This window comes from Chaetodon auriga, chromosome 13 (genome assembly GCF_051107435.1).
Source record: "Chaetodon auriga isolate fChaAug3 chromosome 13, fChaAug3.hap1, whole genome shotgun sequence".
Classification (NCBI taxonomy): Eukaryota; Metazoa; Chordata; class Actinopteri; order Chaetodontiformes; family Chaetodontidae; genus Chaetodon; species Chaetodon auriga.
Window position 1 is genome coordinate 14650603 of NC_135086.1, and position 22213 is coordinate 14672815.

General features: G+C 41.7%; 1 protein-coding gene across 2 annotated transcripts in view; it reads right to left on the reverse strand.

The window, feature by feature from the left end:
* The window catches only part of gpc6b (glypican 6b), an 80717-nt gene extending 60067 nt beyond the window's left edge, over positions 1–20650 (reverse strand). For both annotated transcript variants that reach the window (XM_076747228.1, XM_076747227.1), the window contains exon 1: positions 20171–20650. In XM_076747228.1, the coding sequence (XP_076603343.1) occupies positions 20171–20321 (151 nt within the window). In that variant the 5' untranslated portion in view covers positions 20322–20650. The remainder of the gene's footprint in view (positions 1–20170) is intronic.
* Between the last annotated feature and the right edge of the window lie 1563 nt (positions 20651–22213).

Genomic DNA, 22213 nt, shown 5'->3' on the forward strand with positions numbered 1-22213 from the left:
TAGCAAGCAGGCTTTAGCTGCTTTCCATGGAGAATGGCTGGATATACTGCTTTAAACCATTCAAACTTGTGCTCACAGTAGACATATTTAGACTTTTTAAATAACCTCCTACTTTTCAAATCTTTGTGGCCTTTCTTTGGAGACACAACAGCACAAAAGAGCTGGTAATGAAATACAAGAGCAAATGTTTTACAACCATTTCATGATGTCAAAGTTTCTGGGTAGATGATTTCAATATCCTTGAGTTACGGAACTTCACTCTGTTATACACCCTCTAAAACAGTTTGATACTTTTAAACACAAAACAGTACAAAACAAATGCAGGGGTGAGAGTAGAAGGGCATAGACCACATGCAAATGAATTATAGTTACTCCTATTCATAAACTTTTAGTCTCTCAGTAGCTCACCAACCAGATGACATTTAAATGGTCACCGACATGAAACCCTTGTCAGAGACCATTTATCCAACAGGAAAAGAAATACGCATTTTCACTGTAATTTCCTCTTTATAGAAATGGATGAAGTAAAACAATGGCTGGTGCCTTTAACATGATTTTTAGAAATACCATTGACAAAGTGTTATCAAAGTTAAATCAGTGGGGAGAACAGATAATACATTCCTTTAAAATATTCTCTTGCACATTCCATAATTGATGACACCGGGAAAATAGTGAAGTGAATGAAAAGTTAATGATCTACATCATTCCGTTCTCCCGAGCAGCGTTTATAAAAGAGCCGTAGATAAAGCAGACTGTCTTGAACAGCATTCGTTTCTACATTTCACAGTCTGAAACCTATGGAAGTATATTGACAACAGAAGATCTGAGGAAGCACAAAACAAATTTGAGCGCAGCTCAGTCTGCAAGTCAACCTTTGAGAGGAGCTGATCTGTAAGAGCAGAACGAGATTTGTGCACGAGGAGGGACAGAGAGGTGAGACTAACAGATGATCTGAACACACAAGAGGACTTCTGAAACTACATTTGAGCTCGCAATAGAGATTTTCAGGCTCGTAATGATCAGAGCTGCTCGTGCTCACCTTTTGGAAGTCACCTGTCCAATCTGACCTGGAAGTGAAGGTTGTTTTTACCCACCAGGGTGGCGCTGACACTAAATGACCAAAATCACATTCAATTTGATGGGAAATGTTCTCATTTTTAAGCCAACAGCAGGGTTATTTTGAGCATCACATTCATTTAAAAGTACTTCCTTGTTAAATATCATCATAGTGGTGTTAGCTTTGCATTCTTCTCTTGTACTTCTATTTGTAGTATGATTTTCTTCTATTTCAAAAAGGCATGACCATCCGTGTCTGGATGTGGGTTTGTCCTGTTGCAGCTTGCTAGTCAAAAATGGCTGCTAAGTGACCTCTTGTGATGCTCAGAAGCTGCCAAAACAGCGGGAGAAAACTCAAAGAGCAGACTCAGAAAGGAGCATGTGCATGATTGGGATTGCAACTCAGACCTGATGCTGCTCTTACGAATCAGTTAGAGACGCACTGATGCACTTTTTTTCAGCACTGATCCGATTCAGACACCCAAATTTGGATATCTGATAATACCAATACTGACACTGACACCAGAGCTCTTCCTTTCTGTCTTATTATTGTTGTCACTGTTGATGTTGGTATTATGTGTACGGCTACAAGAGGCTGTAGTAAGCCAAGCAGCACTTCTTATTAAAAGAGCAAAGAATACACAAAAATGCACTGAATCTAAATGTATTCCAAAGCAGTTTAGTTGAACTGCAGGTTAAGTAGTCTTCACATACAGACAGCTGTATGAGTACAAATTGCTTAACATTTTGAAAAACTTGAACAAATCAAGTGCACAGCAACACATTAGCAACTACTCATCAGTACGTTTATGCATTACTCAGAAGTACTGAGATCATTTCAAAGAGTGCAAATTGACAACTCCTTCATCAGGCTTTCAAAATGAATACTTGAAATAAAAGTGTGTATGTAGGCTGTGGAATCTGGATCAGTATGTCGATTGGCGACATCGGCACAAATGATCCGACACTGGGTCGGTCACGGCTCTAGAATCTCTGCCTCTGCGCTCCCAAATGTTGACTTGCTGACTGATAGCGCTCAGACAATATATTTCAAACTCCGTATGACTGTGGGAGGCTGCGAGCACGACAGGAAATGAAATACAAATACATTCATGTGATAAAACTATCAAAACCAACAAATGATAAAGAACAATGTCACTGAAGACAGCTACTGGAATTCAATCAAGCTATGAATTGAGCTGACATGATTTCCACTGGTCTCAAGACAAATGTAAGACTTACAGAAGCCCTTTATGTAGTGAGGATGTCATGCGATGTGGCACATTTGAACAAGATTCATTTACAACTGGCATGATCACATCTCCAGTATAATAGTACGATACTTAGATGGAGGACTTTCAGTTTTTTCAGTTGTGTTCTCTGCACACACATCACATGAGCTGCCTTCTCTTCCCCACACAAAGCTCAATAAAACAAGGTTCCAGTTTCACCATGAACAAATACAGACCTAATGTACAATGAGTCTGAGCTTCCAATCAGGCAAGCAGCTGTAAGCAGATGGCATCTGTAAAACTCTCCCTGCATGCAGCAGCGGACAGACTGCACAGCAGCAGAACGAGAAATGGCTTTCACTTAGCGAGCACCATACTGTGTGAGTGATATTATGTGAGGACAAGATCCTTTTATACACTGGCGACTACAAATGGTAACGAGGTAACATTTCACAAACAACCCGATTTTATGTAATATGTCATAAGCAACCTGCACCAAGTCTGGCCATGTTTGTATCAGCCAGCAATGTTTCTACTGAGAAACACCAAAGAGGAAGAGATGTGTCAGAAGAGGTGACACCGGCTGTGTGTAGCCCAAGCAGGTCAGAAAATAACTTAATTCATCATAACTTTATTCAGCTACTCAGTGATTCTTAAATTATTTTTAACATGAAGTACGGGTGTGCCAAATGATTCTGTTCACGATAATACCAGTGTAACTTTTAGCATGATAAAAGAGCAGGCCTGAAAGTGAAAGTAACAGTGACACCAGAGGAGTTAGTTCCAAAAAATCAGACTTCGGTAGTGTGGAAGGGCTTTGGTTACAAAAGATCAGATGTACAGGAAGCCATGATAATATGCAAGAAGAGCAGGGAGACGGAAAGAAGAAAAGGGGGCAACACTACAAACTATTTCACCACCTCAAGCAGTGGCACCTGGTCGAGCATGAGGAGAGCCAACTAGTACTAAAGCAGAAATATTTTTCAGTATTTAGTAAAGAATATCATCATCACAGACATATTTGCCCCCTCCTTAGTGTGCATTGTACTTTAGACAAATGTGTATGTAATGATACTTAATGCAGAATGAATTCAGCTGAGAATGCAGAAATTCAGTGCTCACACCTACAGTCCATTGAAGACTTTTGAAAACGAACAAGCATGTGCTGCCTGGGTGTCGCAGATCAAGGAACACATGCAGAACGGTGACCAGTGTGTGACAAAGTAATATCATCTGAAGGTCCTTTCAACCGTATCTCACAGTCATCGTTAGCGAATGGAAATAGCTCCAGTGCCATTATATTAGCTAAGCGTGTAACGTGGGTCATGTGATAGCAGTGATGTGATGACACCTGAGCCGGCTCCGCTCGCTGATGAAGATCGAGAGATGGTTAAAAGCTCTGAAAAACTGCCGCTGAGTTGAGATTATTTTGACACACGTGGTGATCCCAAGATTAAGGATGAATTTCAGCGCTCAAGGTAATGTTGTACTTATCATTTCTCTTTGACAAGGACAAAAAAACCCAACAAAACAAAACAGCAATTTCACTATTACAGTGTTAAAGTAGTGTATGCAGAACACCATGAAGCAGAACAGGCAATCTTAAAAGGTCTTAGATAAGTTCATATTTTAATATATCCTGTAATGTCCTGTAAAATCAACTACAACATTGGGAAAAATATATACTTTAACTATGCAAGTATTGTAAGTGTATGTCGGTGTGGAAAAAGTCCTCACAAACTCATTTTCTCAATAGAAAACAGGGCAACATGATTTATGGTATTTAGCTTACTTATTTAGCTGCATACTGGCTCTGCAATGCTGATGATTTCATTTAAATGATGTTCAGTAAGCATAGCAATTTTTGTATGCGTGTGTGTGTGTGTGTGTGTGTGTGTGTGTGTGTGTGTGTGTGTGTGTGTGTGTTGCACACTGGGACAGTGAGACACACAGAAAGAATATTTTTGTTGCTCTCTAGATCAACACAGGCTTGTGCAGGATTTCTGTCCATAAACTGAACATAAATCTTTCTTTTCAACAGACAGATCAGCTGAAGCAGAGGTTGGTAAGCCTTTCTGATAACACGTGTCTTACAGTATGTATTATCTACGAGTGACGAAATTTGACGTTTAATGTGTTCCATCATTCTCCCCCTGTGTGTTTGTTTTCCATCAAAAAATAACTTATTTTATTTGTACAGAATTCAAGGGAGCTTGTTGAGAAAACTGTGCCATTATTGTTTAATCTAATTCACAGTCAATAGGGATAATAATGAACATGCATGTCAATAGAGATCTGCAGGACCAATCATTCGAATAAACATCCCACATATTACAAACCAAGGGAAAGATTTAGGGTATGCACCTCCACTAGAAAGGCTTTGATCTTGGAGGAAAGAGAAACTCCAGAGGAAATATGTCAATGGAGCGTTCAGTGGACCTCCCATTGCAGATGTTTTGTTTAATAAGGCCAATGAATCACGTTTCTAGCATCATAGCCCCATTCTCTCTACACACTTCCTGCACTGATCCACACCGCACTAACTGAAAAGCAAGTAAAATTAGTATTTTAAAATCAACACTAAAAAATAAAGTCATAAAAAAAGGGATTTGGCTACTGGCAAGTCCCTCGTGCCACACGTTTTGAGTGCAGCCTTTTCATCAGATATGTCGGGAGGGGAAAAAAAAAAAAATCCATCTTGAAACAACAAACCTACTGTGTGCTCCTGCAGTCTCAACAGAGCGAAACATCACTTAAAAATAAACCTGTCGTACATCAACATATGGGAAGGTGCTTTCAAGGGACTCTAGCACTCAGCAAAGTGCCACGACCTAACTCACCAAGGTTAAAACAGCACTGAGGCTTCACAGATAATCTATCTACTGGAGCACAGACCACACATTAGTAGGAGACAGGATGGAGTGTGGCCCAGACAGCTACAGCAAAGAGAAACTAAGCAAGATTTTATAGCTCATTACCTTAACTGACATTGTTTGGATGATATTTTAGATTATTTATTGTGAACAACATGAAAAGGCAGAAACCAATGATGAGCTGACCTTACTAATGAGCTTGCAACAGGAGCCTGATAGTCCTTTTTGTTGTAGTCCTCCACTGTTGTCCACAACTATAAGCCTTCAAACATTACATTACACTACATTTTGTTTGTGATTTCTTTTCAGACATATTTCTTCTGTAAAGTCTTGTGGTCTCTTTTGAGAAACAAAAGACAGAAACCAAAAGGAAGAAATTCATATTTCATGACACTGTTAGATCCCTGTCTGTGTATGTGAAGTGCTTGTTTCCACACGGCCTTGTCAAATCTTTGAAGGAAATAGGTGAAGTGATGGTGAAGTTGCCAACAGCCTGCCAAACAAGAGCTGTGCTGTCACAACCCACACTAGCTTTATATGGATATGAAGACTCCTTCATATCCATCTCGCACACGTCTTGTGGCTGTAAACTGTCCTGCTAATCTTAGCATAAGCAATGCGACTGTAGTCAAACTGCTGACAGTTAGGATGTTGTTTTTTTGGAGGGAGTTTTTTGCTGGTTTTAAAGTGTGAAATCATGTTTATTGGAGCCTAAGCGATGTTGATGTTGCCATTTGGCAGATTACTATGTGGAAGTGTCTCTGTGGTAAACAGTAAAGGCCAGTTACACAGGTTGGTTGTAGTGATCCTGGTGTAGATGTTTAGTGAATGTTCTGCCAACTCTTGTTCAGTTTTGGCTGCTGCAACAGCACCTGTGACTGGCACAGAGATCTGAACCTAAACCCTTTATCTGCAGGGACTGTGGACAGGATGAACAGACTGACAGTTACTGCAATATTACACATATATCATATGAGACAAATTTAAACTCACTGTTGAGTATCCATAAAGACCGCACATTATTAAACAACCAGTTAAGACTAAGAAAATGTTGGGTGCCCCACAAGGCAACTGTACAACAACAAGACCTTTAATGCAAACATTTTAAAGGCCTGTCCCATCCTTGAACACATCATTTCCCATGTGGTCACACAATACATCAAACAAACTACTTATTTATTAGTTAAACCCAGCCCTTGGACTTCACCCGACACTCCACCTCCTCTAAACTAATAAAATCCACACTCCTTTTAGTCAACTGCAGCTTAAATTAACCCCAACACCTCAGCTGCTTTAATGTCTTACATTCCGCAGTCGTCTCACTCACTTGAGCTACTCTCAGGACTTACACTTCCATTGAATCTTTGACTGCTTTCAATACACTTCAGCTCATTTTAGTGCTTACACTTTCATTAACCAGTCATTTCTTTAACCCCTCCACCCTCTTCTTTACACATACAAAAGCATTTATCATTCTATAGCACAGGGTTGTACAATGAAATTCAAGTTGCAGTCCCTTTTGAGGCACTCACAAAACAAACACTCGGTAAATGGATAAATAATACTATATAGCACTTTTCAAGCTTTCAGGTGTTTTCAGATTGAAGGGTTTACTGAATAAAAACAACAATAATAATAATAATAATAAGAAGAAGAAGAATAATGAGCAGCTTGTATTTATGCTGGAGTGTGAAGGATGAATTGAGGAGTCTCCCAACCTTGAGATAGAGGCTGCCTTGTAGTCTGGTGGTACAGCAGCAGATATCTCCGGATCTCACCAGACAGCAGCAGGGGGAGCACATTCTGAGGTGGTATTGTTTTTGAGTATCCTTGAGCTTAGTGCAGGCACCTCTCCTCATCGATATCACTGATGCTCGGTAGAGGGCTGCCAGTGATGCTCTGCGTGGTGTTAATCACCCACTGCAGAGCCCTCCTGTCCTGGGCCGTACACATCCCATGCCAATTTGTGAGGTTTCCTGTTAGGATGTTTTCTGTTGCTCCTCTGTAAAAGTTAACAAGAACTTGGCTCCAGAATTTGGCCTTTTCAAGTTTCCTTAAAGAAATATTGTTGTTTCTGTGCTTTCTTTACCAGGGTGGACCTGCTCCACCTCAGCAGTACTGATGTTTTCTAAAATCAACAATCATTTCCTTGGGTTTGCCAAATTTGAGCAGTAATATCTCATCATTGTTTGAAGGTGGGAGGTCTGGTGCTGAGCATTACAGTGGAGGAGCTGTGACCACCAATCCAAACTGTATGAGGTCTGCTTCTGAGGAATATCTTATATTGTACTCAAGTCCAGAGTGCTACATTTGCAGTGCAATCAGTTTCACGGATTCCTGGGCTTGATTGTGCTGAACACCGAGCAGAAATCAACAAACAGCATTCTGATGTACAGTAGGTGTTGTTATTTTCAAGGTGTGTGAAGCCTGAGTGAGGGCCTGTGGAGATCCTCTGTGGATCTGTTTGTTCTCAATAAAAACTGGTGTGGGTCCAGACTGGCTGAGAAGTTGTTTTTTGATGTGCTGGAGAACCAGTTTTTCAAGACATTTCATCAGAATTCGGGGTGAGTCCCACAGGGCGGTGGTCGCTTTGATTCGTCACTGCAGACTTTTTAGGAACTGGATGATGTTGGCAGTCTTGAAGCAGGTGGAAAAGCTCTCCTGTGACAGTGATCTATTAAAATGTTCAGGAATTACATCAACTAGCTTGTTGGCACATGTTTTTAGTGCACGGCCAGCGATGTCATCAGGCCCAGCAGCTGTGCTCATATTCACACTCAGCAGGATTTTTCCCACATCTGCTGTGGATACTGACAGTGATCCTCACCTCTCCATTCACCCAGGCTTTCTGGTTGGGTAAAGCTTTTATTGCCTTTGTGATCAGAACATCATCAACACATTTGCTGATCTATGATGTCACTGATGATGTATAGTCCTCAAGACGGATGGGGTCCTCCTGGGTGGTGACATCTGAAGGTTTGACCCTTTTTATTGGTGTAAGAAGACAGAAGACGTAGGGAAATATGGACTGATAGCCCAGAGTATTGCTTCCCCGGGTGGGGATGTGGACATGCTCGGGGAATTTTAATTAATCAGTTCTGAGGTCTGTTTGATTAAAATCATCAGCTACACTAAAAATACCATCTGGCTGTTTTGTCATGTGACTGCTAATGACCTCAAACAGTTCCTGTACTGAATTTTTTGAATTTGCACCTGCAGGAATGTAAACAGCAGCAAACACTCTCTGAGCAGATAGTATGTTCAACATCTTTACATTAACAACTCGACGTCTGGGAAATATTGCTCATCCACCTTGACGGTATTTGAGCACCAAGCATCACTGATGTGAACACAGAGTCCGCCTCCCCTCGTCTGACTGGAGTCTGGTGTTCTGTCGGCGTGGAGCACAGTCCGCTCATCAAGTCCAATAGCTTGATCTAGGGTGCAGGTCTCTGTAAAGACCTGGGCACAACAGTCTCTCAGCAGCTGAGTTTGGCCAAATTCTTCTTCCACCCGTCTTATTTTCCTGCGACCAGACTTTAGCCAGGAGTAGGCTGGGTAGAGGAATCACCTTAGGACCAAACTGGCTTAACTTAGCTCTTATCCTGACTCTCTTCCATCTCCTCCTTGGGCGATGGCACCACTTGCGGTGACATGTAGTCTGGCTGGTCTTGTGCGGTGGTTGGAAGATGCCGTGGGCAGTTATCATCTCAAGGTCCACTGCACTAAATCCAAGCCCTGCACTCTCCTTTCTAACACTGATGAGTGCATTTCTGTCATTAGAAGCCCATGCATCACTAAAAAAAGGCAGAAAAATAAAAAATTAAAAGAAAAATGTAGCAGAGTTTGAGGGTTTGAGGGCTACTGGCAACTGAAACTTTTCTTCGAAATGCTTTTTTGGAAAATATCTGAAGTGACTGAATTAGGGCTATCGCTTGCTTGTCACTGCATCCGTATCACCCCTAACGTTCCTACAAGATGGAACAGAAACTTCACGAAACACTCCGGCAGCATAATCCACTTCTCTGTAATTGATTTGTGTATCTGGTACGTTCCCGACAATCAGCTGGGCTTTGGGAGGAGGTGAAACATTATGTTGGCATTGCTAAACTCTCAAAGAAGTGCCTCTCTGTCTCCTTCTGTCTCCCCCTCACACAGACACGTGGAGACACATGAAATGTAGGGCTAGTTATTTTTTCTAACATCACAAGACTGTGCGAAATCAAAAATGTGTTTTCTGGGATGAAGTCTACCAGCTGCAAGACTATCAGCTTTTCTATCTCCCCATGTCTCCTATTTGCAAGAGAAAACTAGAATGATGTGACTGTGACCCACGAGAGTAGCGAAGGGTTTGTGGTAAGACGTTCAAAAAAGCCTTCTTCAGGTAAGTGTCTGAGCACAGCTTTGGGATGGCTTGGATCTGCACTGAGCCAAGTCTTATGCAGAAGTTTTTTGTTGTTGTTGTTGTTGTTGTTTTTGTTGTTGTTTTGCTGGGATGGTACAAAATATGGCTTCCACCTGAAGCTGTCTGTGATCCTGTTTTTAGCAGCTAAGGGGGAATTATTTTCCACTAATAGCCTTGTATCAAAGCTGGCCTTTGGCAAGTCATTCAGAATTAAGAGGACTGTGAGGGTGAAACAAGGATACTTCTCCCTGCTTAGCTTTACTGTACCAACCAATTCCCTGTCCTTTATTTGACTAACAGAAGGATACATAACCTGGCACAATATCATGTTTAACATGCACAGAAAGCAGCAGATCTTACTCACATTAACATATCAATGACAAAACAGGCAGCCAATTCAAAACATACTAATGTTACATCTCTGGTGTTAACATGTAAAGTTGACAGGGGTTTATGCATGCACTCAGTGCTTTATTAACACCCATACAAGCTGTCATCATGAGCGGCAATTACTTCATGTCACTTCCCTGTCTGTAATCAAATGGAGTGTCAATCAAACTAGCTATCCTATTATCACTGCTGATGAAGCACTGCAAAGGCATTTACATTCTACCTGCTTCCTGCTGAGATGTGCTCACATTTTACAATGCATAGCTTCCATTTAATAGATTTCAGCATTGTTTTTTTATGGGCTGCAAATACAATACGAATACTTGCTTTGTTGTAAGCACTGGTAACCCTTTCCCCATCCTTAAGGAGTTAAGGTTAAAGAGTTTTCAGATGGGAAGCTTCTCTGTGTTTGTGTTTCTGCAGAGGGGAGGTACTTTTCCTGTCTCTGTTTCAGATGCACTCACTGTTGCTTGTATGTTGTATCCTTATTTAGCCAGTGTTTTCTTTCTTGCATCTGTTGTCACTGGTAACTACTCAGAACATTCAATTAACACCTCCTACCTGCCTTTCAAAAAAGTGTTGTAATGGCTGGAGTCACACTCATGTAAGTTCGGTGTCACTAAGAAAGTGCAGTTTGATGCAACGTTAATATCCAAACTCCCAGCTTTTCCCCGCTCCTCCAGTCCCCTTCGCAATAACGAGCATTTCAAAACTGCATATATTAACACATACAGTAATCATTCCTAAAGTCTGTCACATTTAGAAATACTAAAGTTGTCGATATGAAGACATTACAGCTTGTACATCTTTTACAAACTCAATTTATGAGTCAGTCTGGAGAATTAAGTGTCCGAGTTGTTGCGCATACCAGCAAAGGTAGGCCACCTCTCAGAAGTATTCATCAGTGTACCTGGCCAAAGAGACCCACAGCATATGTGCTCTGCCATCTGCTGTGTCCCATGGTTCCCCTGACAAACTTTTTATGGATTCACACTTGAAGCCACACTGAGTCCTAATGAGATCAACATTCCTACTGTCAGTACAGTTTCTTTTTATTCCTTGTCACATCACTTTATCACCAAAAGGCAACTGCGAAGTCCCTGGAATTTTGACGCCTTTAAAAAAAAAAACAGTCCTACACTTAATTCTTGCATTAAGAGTTCATATGTGTTAAGTAAAGATTGTCAAAGTGTCTCCTCCCTGCATTTTTATCTGCCATCCTCTGACGTTAGCCAAGCTCTGAACATGCTCTGATTTATTGCTTCATTGGTGATAGAGCCACGACAAACGATTCCAAAAAAGTTTTTTTCTGACCAATACATTACGTCTTGTATATTGCTCATGGGATTTTTTTTGCCTTGTCTTTATCATCAGTCATCTTGGTGACATGAGATTAATCCACTTTATCTCAACAAAGACAGTCACTTGTTGGAGGAAAACTCTCAAAATCAAGTAAACCTACATGAAAACAAGTGGAATCAAGTGATTTGTTCTCTGAAACAGCTCACTTAAACCTATTTGTCAGATGAGCGACGGGATCACCCTTCAACCATCCAGAGCTGCACACAAAATTTGTCAAATCCAAAATACAGTGCTGCTCATTTCTGTTGTTATATAGAGATCTCCAATACAACTTCCTCACAGCTTCAACTGATGCTCAAGCAATTCTCAACGGATCGCTTTTCTGATAAATATCTTGTTGCCTCTGAGTTTCGAGAGATTTAGGCTGGCTTGTGTGGGACTAAGGTTGCTTCAGCTACATGATTGAATCCATAGCCTGGACACAAACACAAAGCGGCATACACTTATACACTTTAAAATGTTATTTCAGAGAGGAAGCAAATTAATGATGCTGGCTTACTCAAGACGTATGCATTGACAGGCTAACAATGGACAAATGCACGACCAAATGAATTAAAGAATTTAGTCTGACTGCAAGGAAGTAAGTGGGTGGATATACCGTATGAATAAATTACTGTGCAAGTTATGCTTTGGCTTCAGGAGCATCATATCTAGAACTGACGCACTGTAAGGATCTCATTATATCTGACCCTAAACAGACTCAGTTTGCTAACTCCTTTCACCTCCTTGTTAAAACTGAATCAAGAGGTTAGCCAGAGGTTGCTGTAAATCACTATTCTATCCAACACTCATCATAATCACTCAATGTCATATGCTTTCAGACATCCAAAGGCACTTCATGTACACAGTCTGAACGCAGGAGAGATTCACCGTTTTTGTCTCACTCTATATAGCACTCCTGAACATGCCCTCTGACTGATGGATAATCAGACTTCGACAAGAAAACTACATCAAATCCTTAGGAAGTGCAGCACATGAGAATAAAATTCAGTGCATATGAACATCAGCATGGATCTATAAATCTGTGTATTCCACACAGTCTTTCCTTCACACTTTTAATAGCGTCTCCAGAGGGCTTTGTGTACAGAATATCCAAGTTTCTCGTTCAAGTCGGAAGTCGTATCAATCAAAACCGAATGACATTATTCCTATCACATTTTGGGTCATGTCAGAAGTCATAATGAAAGGCATGCTCGCGTTTTAAATAACCGGGGGATGCTGATACAGAGGAGTCTCTGTCCTTGGGTGAATGAGGACAGGTTCAAGAGGAAATGAATTCTCTGACATAAAACAGTCTACAATAAAAGCAGCACAGTACAATGGTATGATGGTATTCTTCATCCTCGGGAGAGTCAGCGTGAAGGGAAAAAGGACAGGAATAAAGATGTTGGAACAGTTTCAGACTCCCAGCAAATGTGTCAGTATTTTTTTTTTTTTTGTGAATATGTCAAGATATTCCACTGCAACATGCCATGTGCAAGGATGTGCGCGTGATAAAACAGACTTGACGGTATGTTGTTTCATATTGAAATATTTTTAAATGCACGATAAAAAAAAAAAATCTCTCTACCTGCCCTCTGTCACAGCACGAGAAATACTTTAAGAGGCTTTGAAGAAACCGCTGTGGAGGAATACGTTTTCTAAACAACATATTTTGTTTTTTAGTTGATCGCTCCCAAAACTGGGCTTCACTGCTGCATTTGAACATAAATGTGTCTCTGAAGCTGATACTTGACACCTTTGGGTTCAGAGATGAGAATTCTAGGTGTTCTGGTACAAAGGAGATGACCATCCGAGTTAAAAGTGATTGCATTTAACTACAGAATTATTTTGATAACTGATTGATTGTTTTAGCTGATTTCAGTCAAAAAGCAAATAATGCCAAATATTTTCTGCCTCAAGCTTGTTACCTGTGAGGATTTGCTCATTTTATTTGACATATGTGATGATAAACCAACTATTTTTCAGCTGTGGACTGTTGCTCAGATGAAACAAACACAAATTGTGACGTGCATTTTCTTTATTGTCCTGTACAGACCGAACGATTAATGGAGAAAATACTCAGCAGGTGAATTGATGATAAAAAAAAAAATGTTTGTTTCAGCCCTGCATCCTGAGGCAATCCCCCACACGTAAAAATAAATAAATAAACAACACAAAAACTAGACTTATCATTGTATAAATCTTTGCCAAGAAGACAAATGTGCAACCAAAAAGCACAATACATGTGACCTCAAGGTTAATAGCTGTGGAATATTCATGTGCCATAGGCCTCTGCAGGGTGCACCAATATCATTACAGCTTAGATTAATGTATGGATTTCCCTTACACCATGTGCAGCACATTTAGGAATGACAAGCACCGCATAATCAGCATGTGTAGCACTATGCCGTGGCTTTGATATTTATTGTGGAGCATGTAATAAAGTGGAGGCATGAGGAGACTGGTGTGGATATTCGATCCACATGGGCAACACGCCTAGAAGCCCCTGAGAATGAGACGAGAGCGGGCAAGCCACTCTCTTCTGTGTCAGCTTGCTAAGTGGAGCATGGCAGAGGACTGCACTACAGGTAGCAGCTGGTGGCTGTTTGGAGACCTGCAGGGCCTTGAGACCTGCACTGATCATTACCTTTCACTCGGCATTTACAGCTCAGTTTACCGACAACGGCCATTATCAGGCCTGATACCTTGTTACAGTGTTCTCTAGTCAGCAGACCTCTTAACTGGGAGGGAGAGGAAGCAACTAAACAGCAGAACACACAGCTCCCGGCGGCGGCCGACACACCGCACTGAACCATCCTCAGGAGCAGCGTAAAGGCAAACATCCTCTCCAGTTGCACATCATGTCTAGTCAGACGTTGTCAACAAGACAGGAGTGGCAGACGTGCAGCTAAAGATAGATCCAACGACAGCAATGAGGCATTTGGGGGGGGGGGGGGGGCTTTGTTTCACGGTGGCTAGGTTTTGACAGGCAGATAAGGTGTCGGGGAAAAACGCCAGCTATACGTCACAGCCAAAAGCCAAAATCTGATCCCTGAGTCAATGAAGAAACACGCATTGATCCCAAGGATTGTTTTCTGAAAGTCAGCGATGATCCGTGGACGGCTTGAAAAGAGACGGTGGAATTTTGTCAACTGCTGGAAAACGTGTAAACAATTCAGCAAACAACCAGACAAAGCAGTCAGAAAATCGAGTAAGAGATATGTGCCAAAAATGTCTGAACAACATCACCAGTCATCTCATAATCTTACACATACACTGCAGCTGTTTTGTGATTTGGGGGAAAGAAAAAATATGACAGTCAATTTATCCAAAGTAACACCTCTCAGCTACCTTCGGTTCGAGGATATGAATAAGTCCATTTTGGGCTCGGTAGCGTCTGAACAGAAAGATGACCGTCGATTCAGTTTGGTTGAAAAAGACTGTCATAAGATGTAACCTACCAAAAGGAGCTGAATGCTTCTATTTTTGCAACAAATCAAGCATGCAGCACGCAGTATGCCTAGTCTATAGTGGTCAAAAGTTTTTTAAAAAAAGGAAGAAAGGAACGTAGGATCAGTGACTAGTGGAGATGTTTATGCCAGCTTCTTAAATGAGGAATGAAAAAGCTCTTTCTCAATGGCTCCAGGTTAGAATTTAATTGGACAGTTGTTGACAGGAACTAATAGATCAAAATAACATCTATTCAATCTGTTGTTGACAGCGGGAGCACTCATTCCTTCACATTTCAAATGATTCTTAAACCATTAAATAGCTATTGCCACGTTGTCTCAGGAGAATCACTTCAATCCATTTCCTCATTTTTCACAGTCGATTTATCTCAAATGAGTTTGACAAACATTAATTCTTCATGGCCGTGTTTGCGGCGTCGTTCCTCCACTAACCTATACGATAACAGCTGCTTATCAACGGTATAAACAAAGCTTGTCGGGTTTACAGTATTTGGTCAAGCTTCAATAACCCTGTGTCTCTTTCTTGTGTTTGTACTGCTTTGTTGCTATATTGAAATAAATTAAATGTAACTTTAAATATCTTAATTATGATTTCCCTTTTCACACAATAGGCACTGTAAATTTGCAAAACAAGCAGCGTCATTAATAACCGCCAACGAGCGATTAGGGTTGTGAGCAACAGAAAGTTGGACGTAAACCCTGCTGGAGGCCACAAACAGAGTAAACAGAAGGCCCGGGTCACAGACAGGATTAGGGCTTAGAAATATTACCCAGACACTACTTATGGTGCTTAAAAAACATTAACCCTGAAGACGTGAGTTTTCTAAAGAAACCCAAACACATCAAAATTCATATCAGAAGGTATCTTACTTTTGCGAGCTGAAACTGAGCATTGCTGCACAGACTGACGGCTCCAGACTGACAGAATGAAATAACTTTGGAGAGCTGGTCAGACAAAACAAGATAAAGGCTTTGTGAAGGTAATTGAGTGAGTGGCCCACTTCAATACTCCATTTGAACAATTCAAATGGCCTGTATGTAGCAGAGTGTGACATGCTTTGAATATCGGCTGATGAATTAAAGCCAGCATATAACAAAAACACCAGATACTTCACGTTCAAAGAAATGGAAGAAAACTTTACTAACACTTCATGAAGTGCACCTGTTCCCATCATGTGTGTAAAGAGATGACAACACAGTGAAGTCCAGCACAGTCCACCATCACTAAAACTGCACAATGATATGGTTTCATTCAATCAGATTCAATTGGTGCCATTAGATCTTGATTCAAATGTTGCTCAAGTCTGAATGGGGCTCAGACGTACTTGGCATCACCTTCATCCAACTGAGGTCTGTCCACTTCAACACAGAAATCATAGACCATGGACATGGAAACTTCAAACTTAAGCAGAAAAGTTTGTGTTCATGTAGGATCCAACAGCTCTTAGACAGAAACTGAGTGAAAACAACTTTTCAGGGTCTTTCATGCAGCACTGTTGTGCACTATGGACCGCATTAAATTGAACATTGGTATCTATGTAATTATGCTTTTGATATGATTTGAGTGTTGTGTTGTGTTGTTCTGCTTCCAGTGCTGCAGCACTAAAACACTTGCAGGACACAATGTTTCCTGCAGCTCTCTGAGGGAACACCCATAGAGAGAGCCCATCATGAGACCATTTTGGCATTCACGAGCATGATTGATGACACAGAGACAGAGGCAGAGTTTGAGAAATCCTCTCTGCTGTGGGAAAAGTGATGATTGTTTGTATTCTTCTCCCCCGATAGTGCCCCCCTCTGCTTCTCAGTAGGATGCATTCACATTACATTACATAGCCGAATGCTGCCTCACATACTGGCACTACCATGCACAAACCCAATAACTGCCGATTATCTGCAAGTTTATCACAAACATCTAGATGTGTGCAAAGTAAAATGTAAAAGCATAAACATGCCATAATCCCACCAAGAAGCTCTCAGGACTTCACTTCCAGAAATACCTCCACATGTGTGACGGACAGGAAGGTCACCGTGATGTGACAATACATCACAGCAATACCGGCATATGCTGCAGGGGCTAACAAAGTCACCTGGCCATTCCCTCTGAAGGCACTCCCATTTAGCCCTTTTTAATCCTCTCCATCCCATTACATGACTGTAGAGAACCTGTGCACATTACACGCTTCAGCAGAGATCATTTGCCTCGTTGTGCAGGCAGCCAAGTATCACATAAAATATCAGCACCGTTATTTCTGTCCCATCTCCATCTCCCGGCTGGGAGTAAACAGAGCTGGACGTCAAATGATAGTTCAGAATATGACATGCTAAGAAGTTCCATTGAATCCAGCAGTCTGCTGCATGACTCACTTTCCATATCTTGACGCCTTGTCTCAGATGTTGAGCGGAAACTGAGACAGCAGGGGCAAGACAGAGTGCAGTTCTGATCTCTAACCGGGGCAATGAGGGAGCGCATTTAAAAGGCTCAAATGTTAGGAATTTGTTGAATTAAACAGATTGAAATAAAGGCTGCTGCAGAGGGGGAGATGCTCTGGGCATTTTGAAATGTGCGAACACTCAAAGACTTTTAGAGCACTCCTCAAGTTCATGCTCCTGTGGTTTCACAACGAAGCTGTTGACAGCCTCCAGCCCGGCCTGGTCAGCAGACAGAAGCAAGGCCTGAGTCTTGTGGAACTGCTGTACCAACTGAGCCTTTTTGGCTCTGGTTCATAGCAACATTTTCTGTCAATAACACTGACTCCGACGCTGCTGTCATTCCACCTGACCTGGTTCCTCCTGTTGGACCAAACACAACAGCAAAAATCTGGGATCCTAAGATTTTCATGAAAAACATACTGTAGTGGTGGCTGAGCACTACCAACGCTCCTGCAAAAAATACCCTGCTGATTTCTCTGCTATGTTTGTAATGAGTGCCTCACATTGGTCAAACGGCATACAGTACGATCAGAACATGAAAGGCTACAACTAACACGAATGTGATTAAGAATTTCACAGTAATCTAATGGGATTAACTTCAAACAGATGGCTCAAGTCACAAAATGTGGCATTGACTAGAGAAATGTGTGTTTTCTGTCTAATTTTGCTGTCTAGCATGGTCTCTGACGGCATCTCACATCACAAGCAGCGAGAGCGTACAAATCCGCCTGTCATGACAACTTGATGGTGATGGCTCGGCAAATATTGGATAATGACAGAGATTTCAAGAATTCCAACAGCAGAAAGCGGTAATTTAACCGGATCGAACAGAATGTAGAAGCTTCATTCGTAGAGGTGGACCAGTAACACAAAGGTTGACATTTTTAACAAATCATCAGAGTTAATGGAGTATGATGGCAACTGTGAGGCTGACAGACAACAATAAGCTCTCTGGGAACCCGCTCTACAACGAGTCCCACAAGGACCAGCTAATCAACAAGTACTGGAATATTAACTCCAAAGAAATGCTCCCCGTCTGCCACATGGACGCTCTTAACCCCTTCAGTGTCACCTCCTTAATCCGCTACGATTTCAAACCTGCTACATGAACGCAATGATAGAAAGTGTTCACAAATGTGGGCGTGCAGTGTTTATGTTATGGAGTTATCTGTCAGTAAATAACTCCCAGACAAGTATAACATAATGCATCATGATGATTTTTGACCTCCACAGACCCTTTAAGCAAACAGTGAACCTGCTTTGAATAGCACTTTAATTAGAGAAGCTACAGACTCAATGAGAATTCAATGACACAAAATGCTATCAATCTCCAGAGTTTAAAGAGTTAAAATGCTTTTCTGCTTCTGAGACTTTTCAGGCTCTTTAACATTTCAAATAAAGGTATTTACATTGACACTTTACTCCTGGCGTAGCTCAAACATTCCTTGCACGAGTGAGAGGCAATACGTTGCAGCCTGAAGGACGTGCCCATCACGGTGTGAATGTGCTGAGCTGTTGATAATGCGTTGTCTTTCCGGCAGACATGTAAGGTTATGACTCATCCAAAGACCAGATCAAAAGACATTTATTCAGGGTGACATCATTCGGAGATGAGAGAGATTGAATTTTTCACTCATTTGCGAGATTAGTTGTGATGTCAGAGCCATGGATCCAAAGGATTTAATCAGTTGGTTATTCAACCCATCTCTGAACAGGTGTGCCTGTTATCAAATATGCAGCCTTTTATTGGTGCCAGATTCCCTGCTTTATAGAGAGAATCATTAGCCCTGAAGCATAACAATGGCCTGGAGAGACAACTCAGATGGGGTAATGTGAAAAAAAAACAACACCTATTAATCCTAATTCATTTTCTTCAGATGCAGGCATATTGACATAATAACAACAAGACACAAATACGACTAGATGATCATCAGCTCACCGATCATGAGATCTGTGACTTAAACTCTTGTAAAAACATCTAATACAAATTCAATTTACACGCTGACACATACAATACTGTTGCACTAAAACACTGTTTTGACACTTTGCAGGACTCATTTTTATCAAAATGATCCATGGATTCGTGTCCACTTCCAGCATCGCATACACATTATCAAACCTGTATCATCTGCACGTATGATCCACCTCAGTGACACAGGACCCAAATGCAAACGGGCCTAAATGTGGTTTTCACTCCATAAGGTATTTAAGATAATTGGCCCAGAGGATAATGGCTGATATTCAGTAGAATGAGCTCCTCGTGGTTATGGACTGCTGCTGAAGCACTGCAGGAGCCAGCACTTCCACTTCACCTTATCACTTCATTTTCGCAGAACAGGAGTTCATCTCCAGAGTTGACCATTCATTATCTCTGCTTGGTTAGCACAGTCGGAGACCTCTGCCGGACACACGCAGGCACATCCTGCCTAGGGGACTCTTCGCATTCAGCACTGATGCCGCCTGATAGGATATTGCTATCGCTGCATGAATACATTAACAGCTAACCAGCTCCCATAAACTGATAGCCTCTGGGTTGTGTGTTCGGGCGCTTTCAACGAGGGGTTTTATTCTTCTTGATAACGGCAGGCCTGTCACTTGCCTGTGAGGCTGTGAGGATACAGGAGGCTGCTCATCCACTCCGCTCAATCAGGACTATTTTGGTAATTGTCTATGCGTCCTGTATGCGGTTTAAAACTTTGCTCTGTCAGACTCGCTGCTGCAACTTAGTGAGTGACAGGTGGTTGAGGTGCTGTACGAGTCACAGGCTGCTCCCCCAGCAGCATTTCAATCCGCTTTAAAAGACTAACATGCATGACTTTGCATCACAAATGAGTTGAAATGGGATGCTTTTTTTTTTTGTAACTTTTCCACATTGATATTTGTAAAATGTATTGCACAAAATATTCCTCTTCATGCTGCTCTGCGTGGCAGGTCGCGAGCCTGACTGACGGGTCGGTGCAGCCTTACCTGGGATCTCCTGAAGAGGAACATGTGCGAAGCTGAAGCCTCTGCCGACACAAGCCTCCCTCACCTCGCTGCAATTCCGTGCCTTAAAATCTGCCCTCGCTGTCACAGACAGCACGGAAAAAGTGCAAATGAGAGTCTGTAGTCGGAGCATTGTTCACTTCTGCGAAGCTCCTTAGTGTTCAGGGTGCTCTGCAGTATCCCGCTTGCTGGTAAAACTCCCCTGCAGTAGATCCGCAGGTACTTAATGACTGGGCGTCTAATGGTTGCAACTCAACTATTAGTGTCTACAAACACATTCCCCAAGGCGAGATTTTCTATCGCAGCCGAGAATGGTTAAAAGTCCCCCCGGCGCCGCAGAGAAGAGGGCTGAGAGCCTGGAGGTGCCACATGAATCCGGGCAGTGCGTTTCCCGGCGCCTTCACTCAACTTCGCTGACAGACGAAACCTCCTGGTCGCTGTGTTGAAGTGGAAATGCTGCGCGGAGGGGAGCGCACTGTGTTCACATTAGATATACCGGCAGGACACGAAGCGGGACACAAAATATGGAGTGGAATCCAGCCTCTTCCACTCCGGTGGGGGCTGCAGGTCGGCACCTCCCAGCACAGACGTGGTGGAAACAAATGAATCAGACAAAAAGGGTGTGTTGGTTTTTTTTTTTTTTTTTTGGATGGGTGAACTGTGGAGTGCGATTAAAAAGAATCAGGCAGATTATGAAAGAAGTTATGTTTGTGAAATTTCCAGCTGTTACAGTAAATCGTTAAAACCTTTTAGGAATATTTGGGTACATTAGCATGAAACAAGGCAACTGGAAATTCCTTATTCCCACTGTAAATCCTTTTAGGCCTATTTGTTTTAAAATAACATTTGACTGTTATATTTAAAGATTTGTGAAAAGCAAAATGTGGTTATCTGTAGCTAAATATGATTCGAAACACTTAACCACCCTTTACTCAGCCCCTGCTGTGCTTATGTTCCACTGATGGGGATTTTACTGAATACATAAAATGTAAATGCTGACATGTCCCCCCCCCCCCCCCCACCCCCCACATTCTGCTGACACCAAAGCGAAACACCAGTAGCATGGAATCACACTGTATTAACTGGAGGATGTAAAGGGTGTGATGAAGACCAGAAGGCAAGCTTTCATGGCTTTATTGATTTTGGAACAACTTGATCCGTGGGTAGATCAACAGTGGATTAACATGGCTGCCATCACTGTGCAAAGGATTCCTATTGGTATGAGATACCACATTTTGAAAGGCTTGTTGCAGAGGGCGACACTGCACTGGGATATTGTGGATCAAATATCCAAATCTACAGGGTTAGGAGGAGAAATACTTGGACAAGTTCTGCTTTTGTGTGGTGAGAGAACCTTTCATTCAATTTTCTGAGGTCATATTTGATTTGTTTAGTATGTCCATGTTGGTTCAAGGTGCAGTGTCCTTTGACCACAGGTGCAGGTTCGTGTCTCTTCCTCTTATATGTGAAAACACATATAAATAGCACTAAAACTAGCGTTCAACACTAGAAAATCAAGGTTTGAATGAGAAAACACATCATTCTTAAGCCAAATTTACACTCCTGCGTGTCTCCGTCTCAGATGATTGTAGTTCATGTGACTGTGTGTTACTGCAAATATTAAAATAAACCAGTTGAATACTTGTTCACATCATCAAAGGTGCAAATGTGGTCTCACATGCAGTGGCAGTGGTTCGTCAAAGCTATCCTACAGCTCCCTTCCTGAATTCTCTCCTCTACTCTTGTAGTGAGACTTTTTGACCTGCACATGTCACAGTTAATTAATGTATCCAACTTTGAAACTCAGAGGACGGTTTCATCCAAATGAAGATTTTTAATACAATGAAAAATTAATTTCATGGGAAATTCTCGGCTAAGATAGCTGACAAGTTACCTAACTAGACTGTAAAACACTGCAGGAAGGGCGACTATATGTATGTATGTGTGGAGGCATATAGGCTGCCTTCAGCTGCCTGTGCACACCGTTTGTATACATATATATTTTCCATTTCAGATATGTTGGCT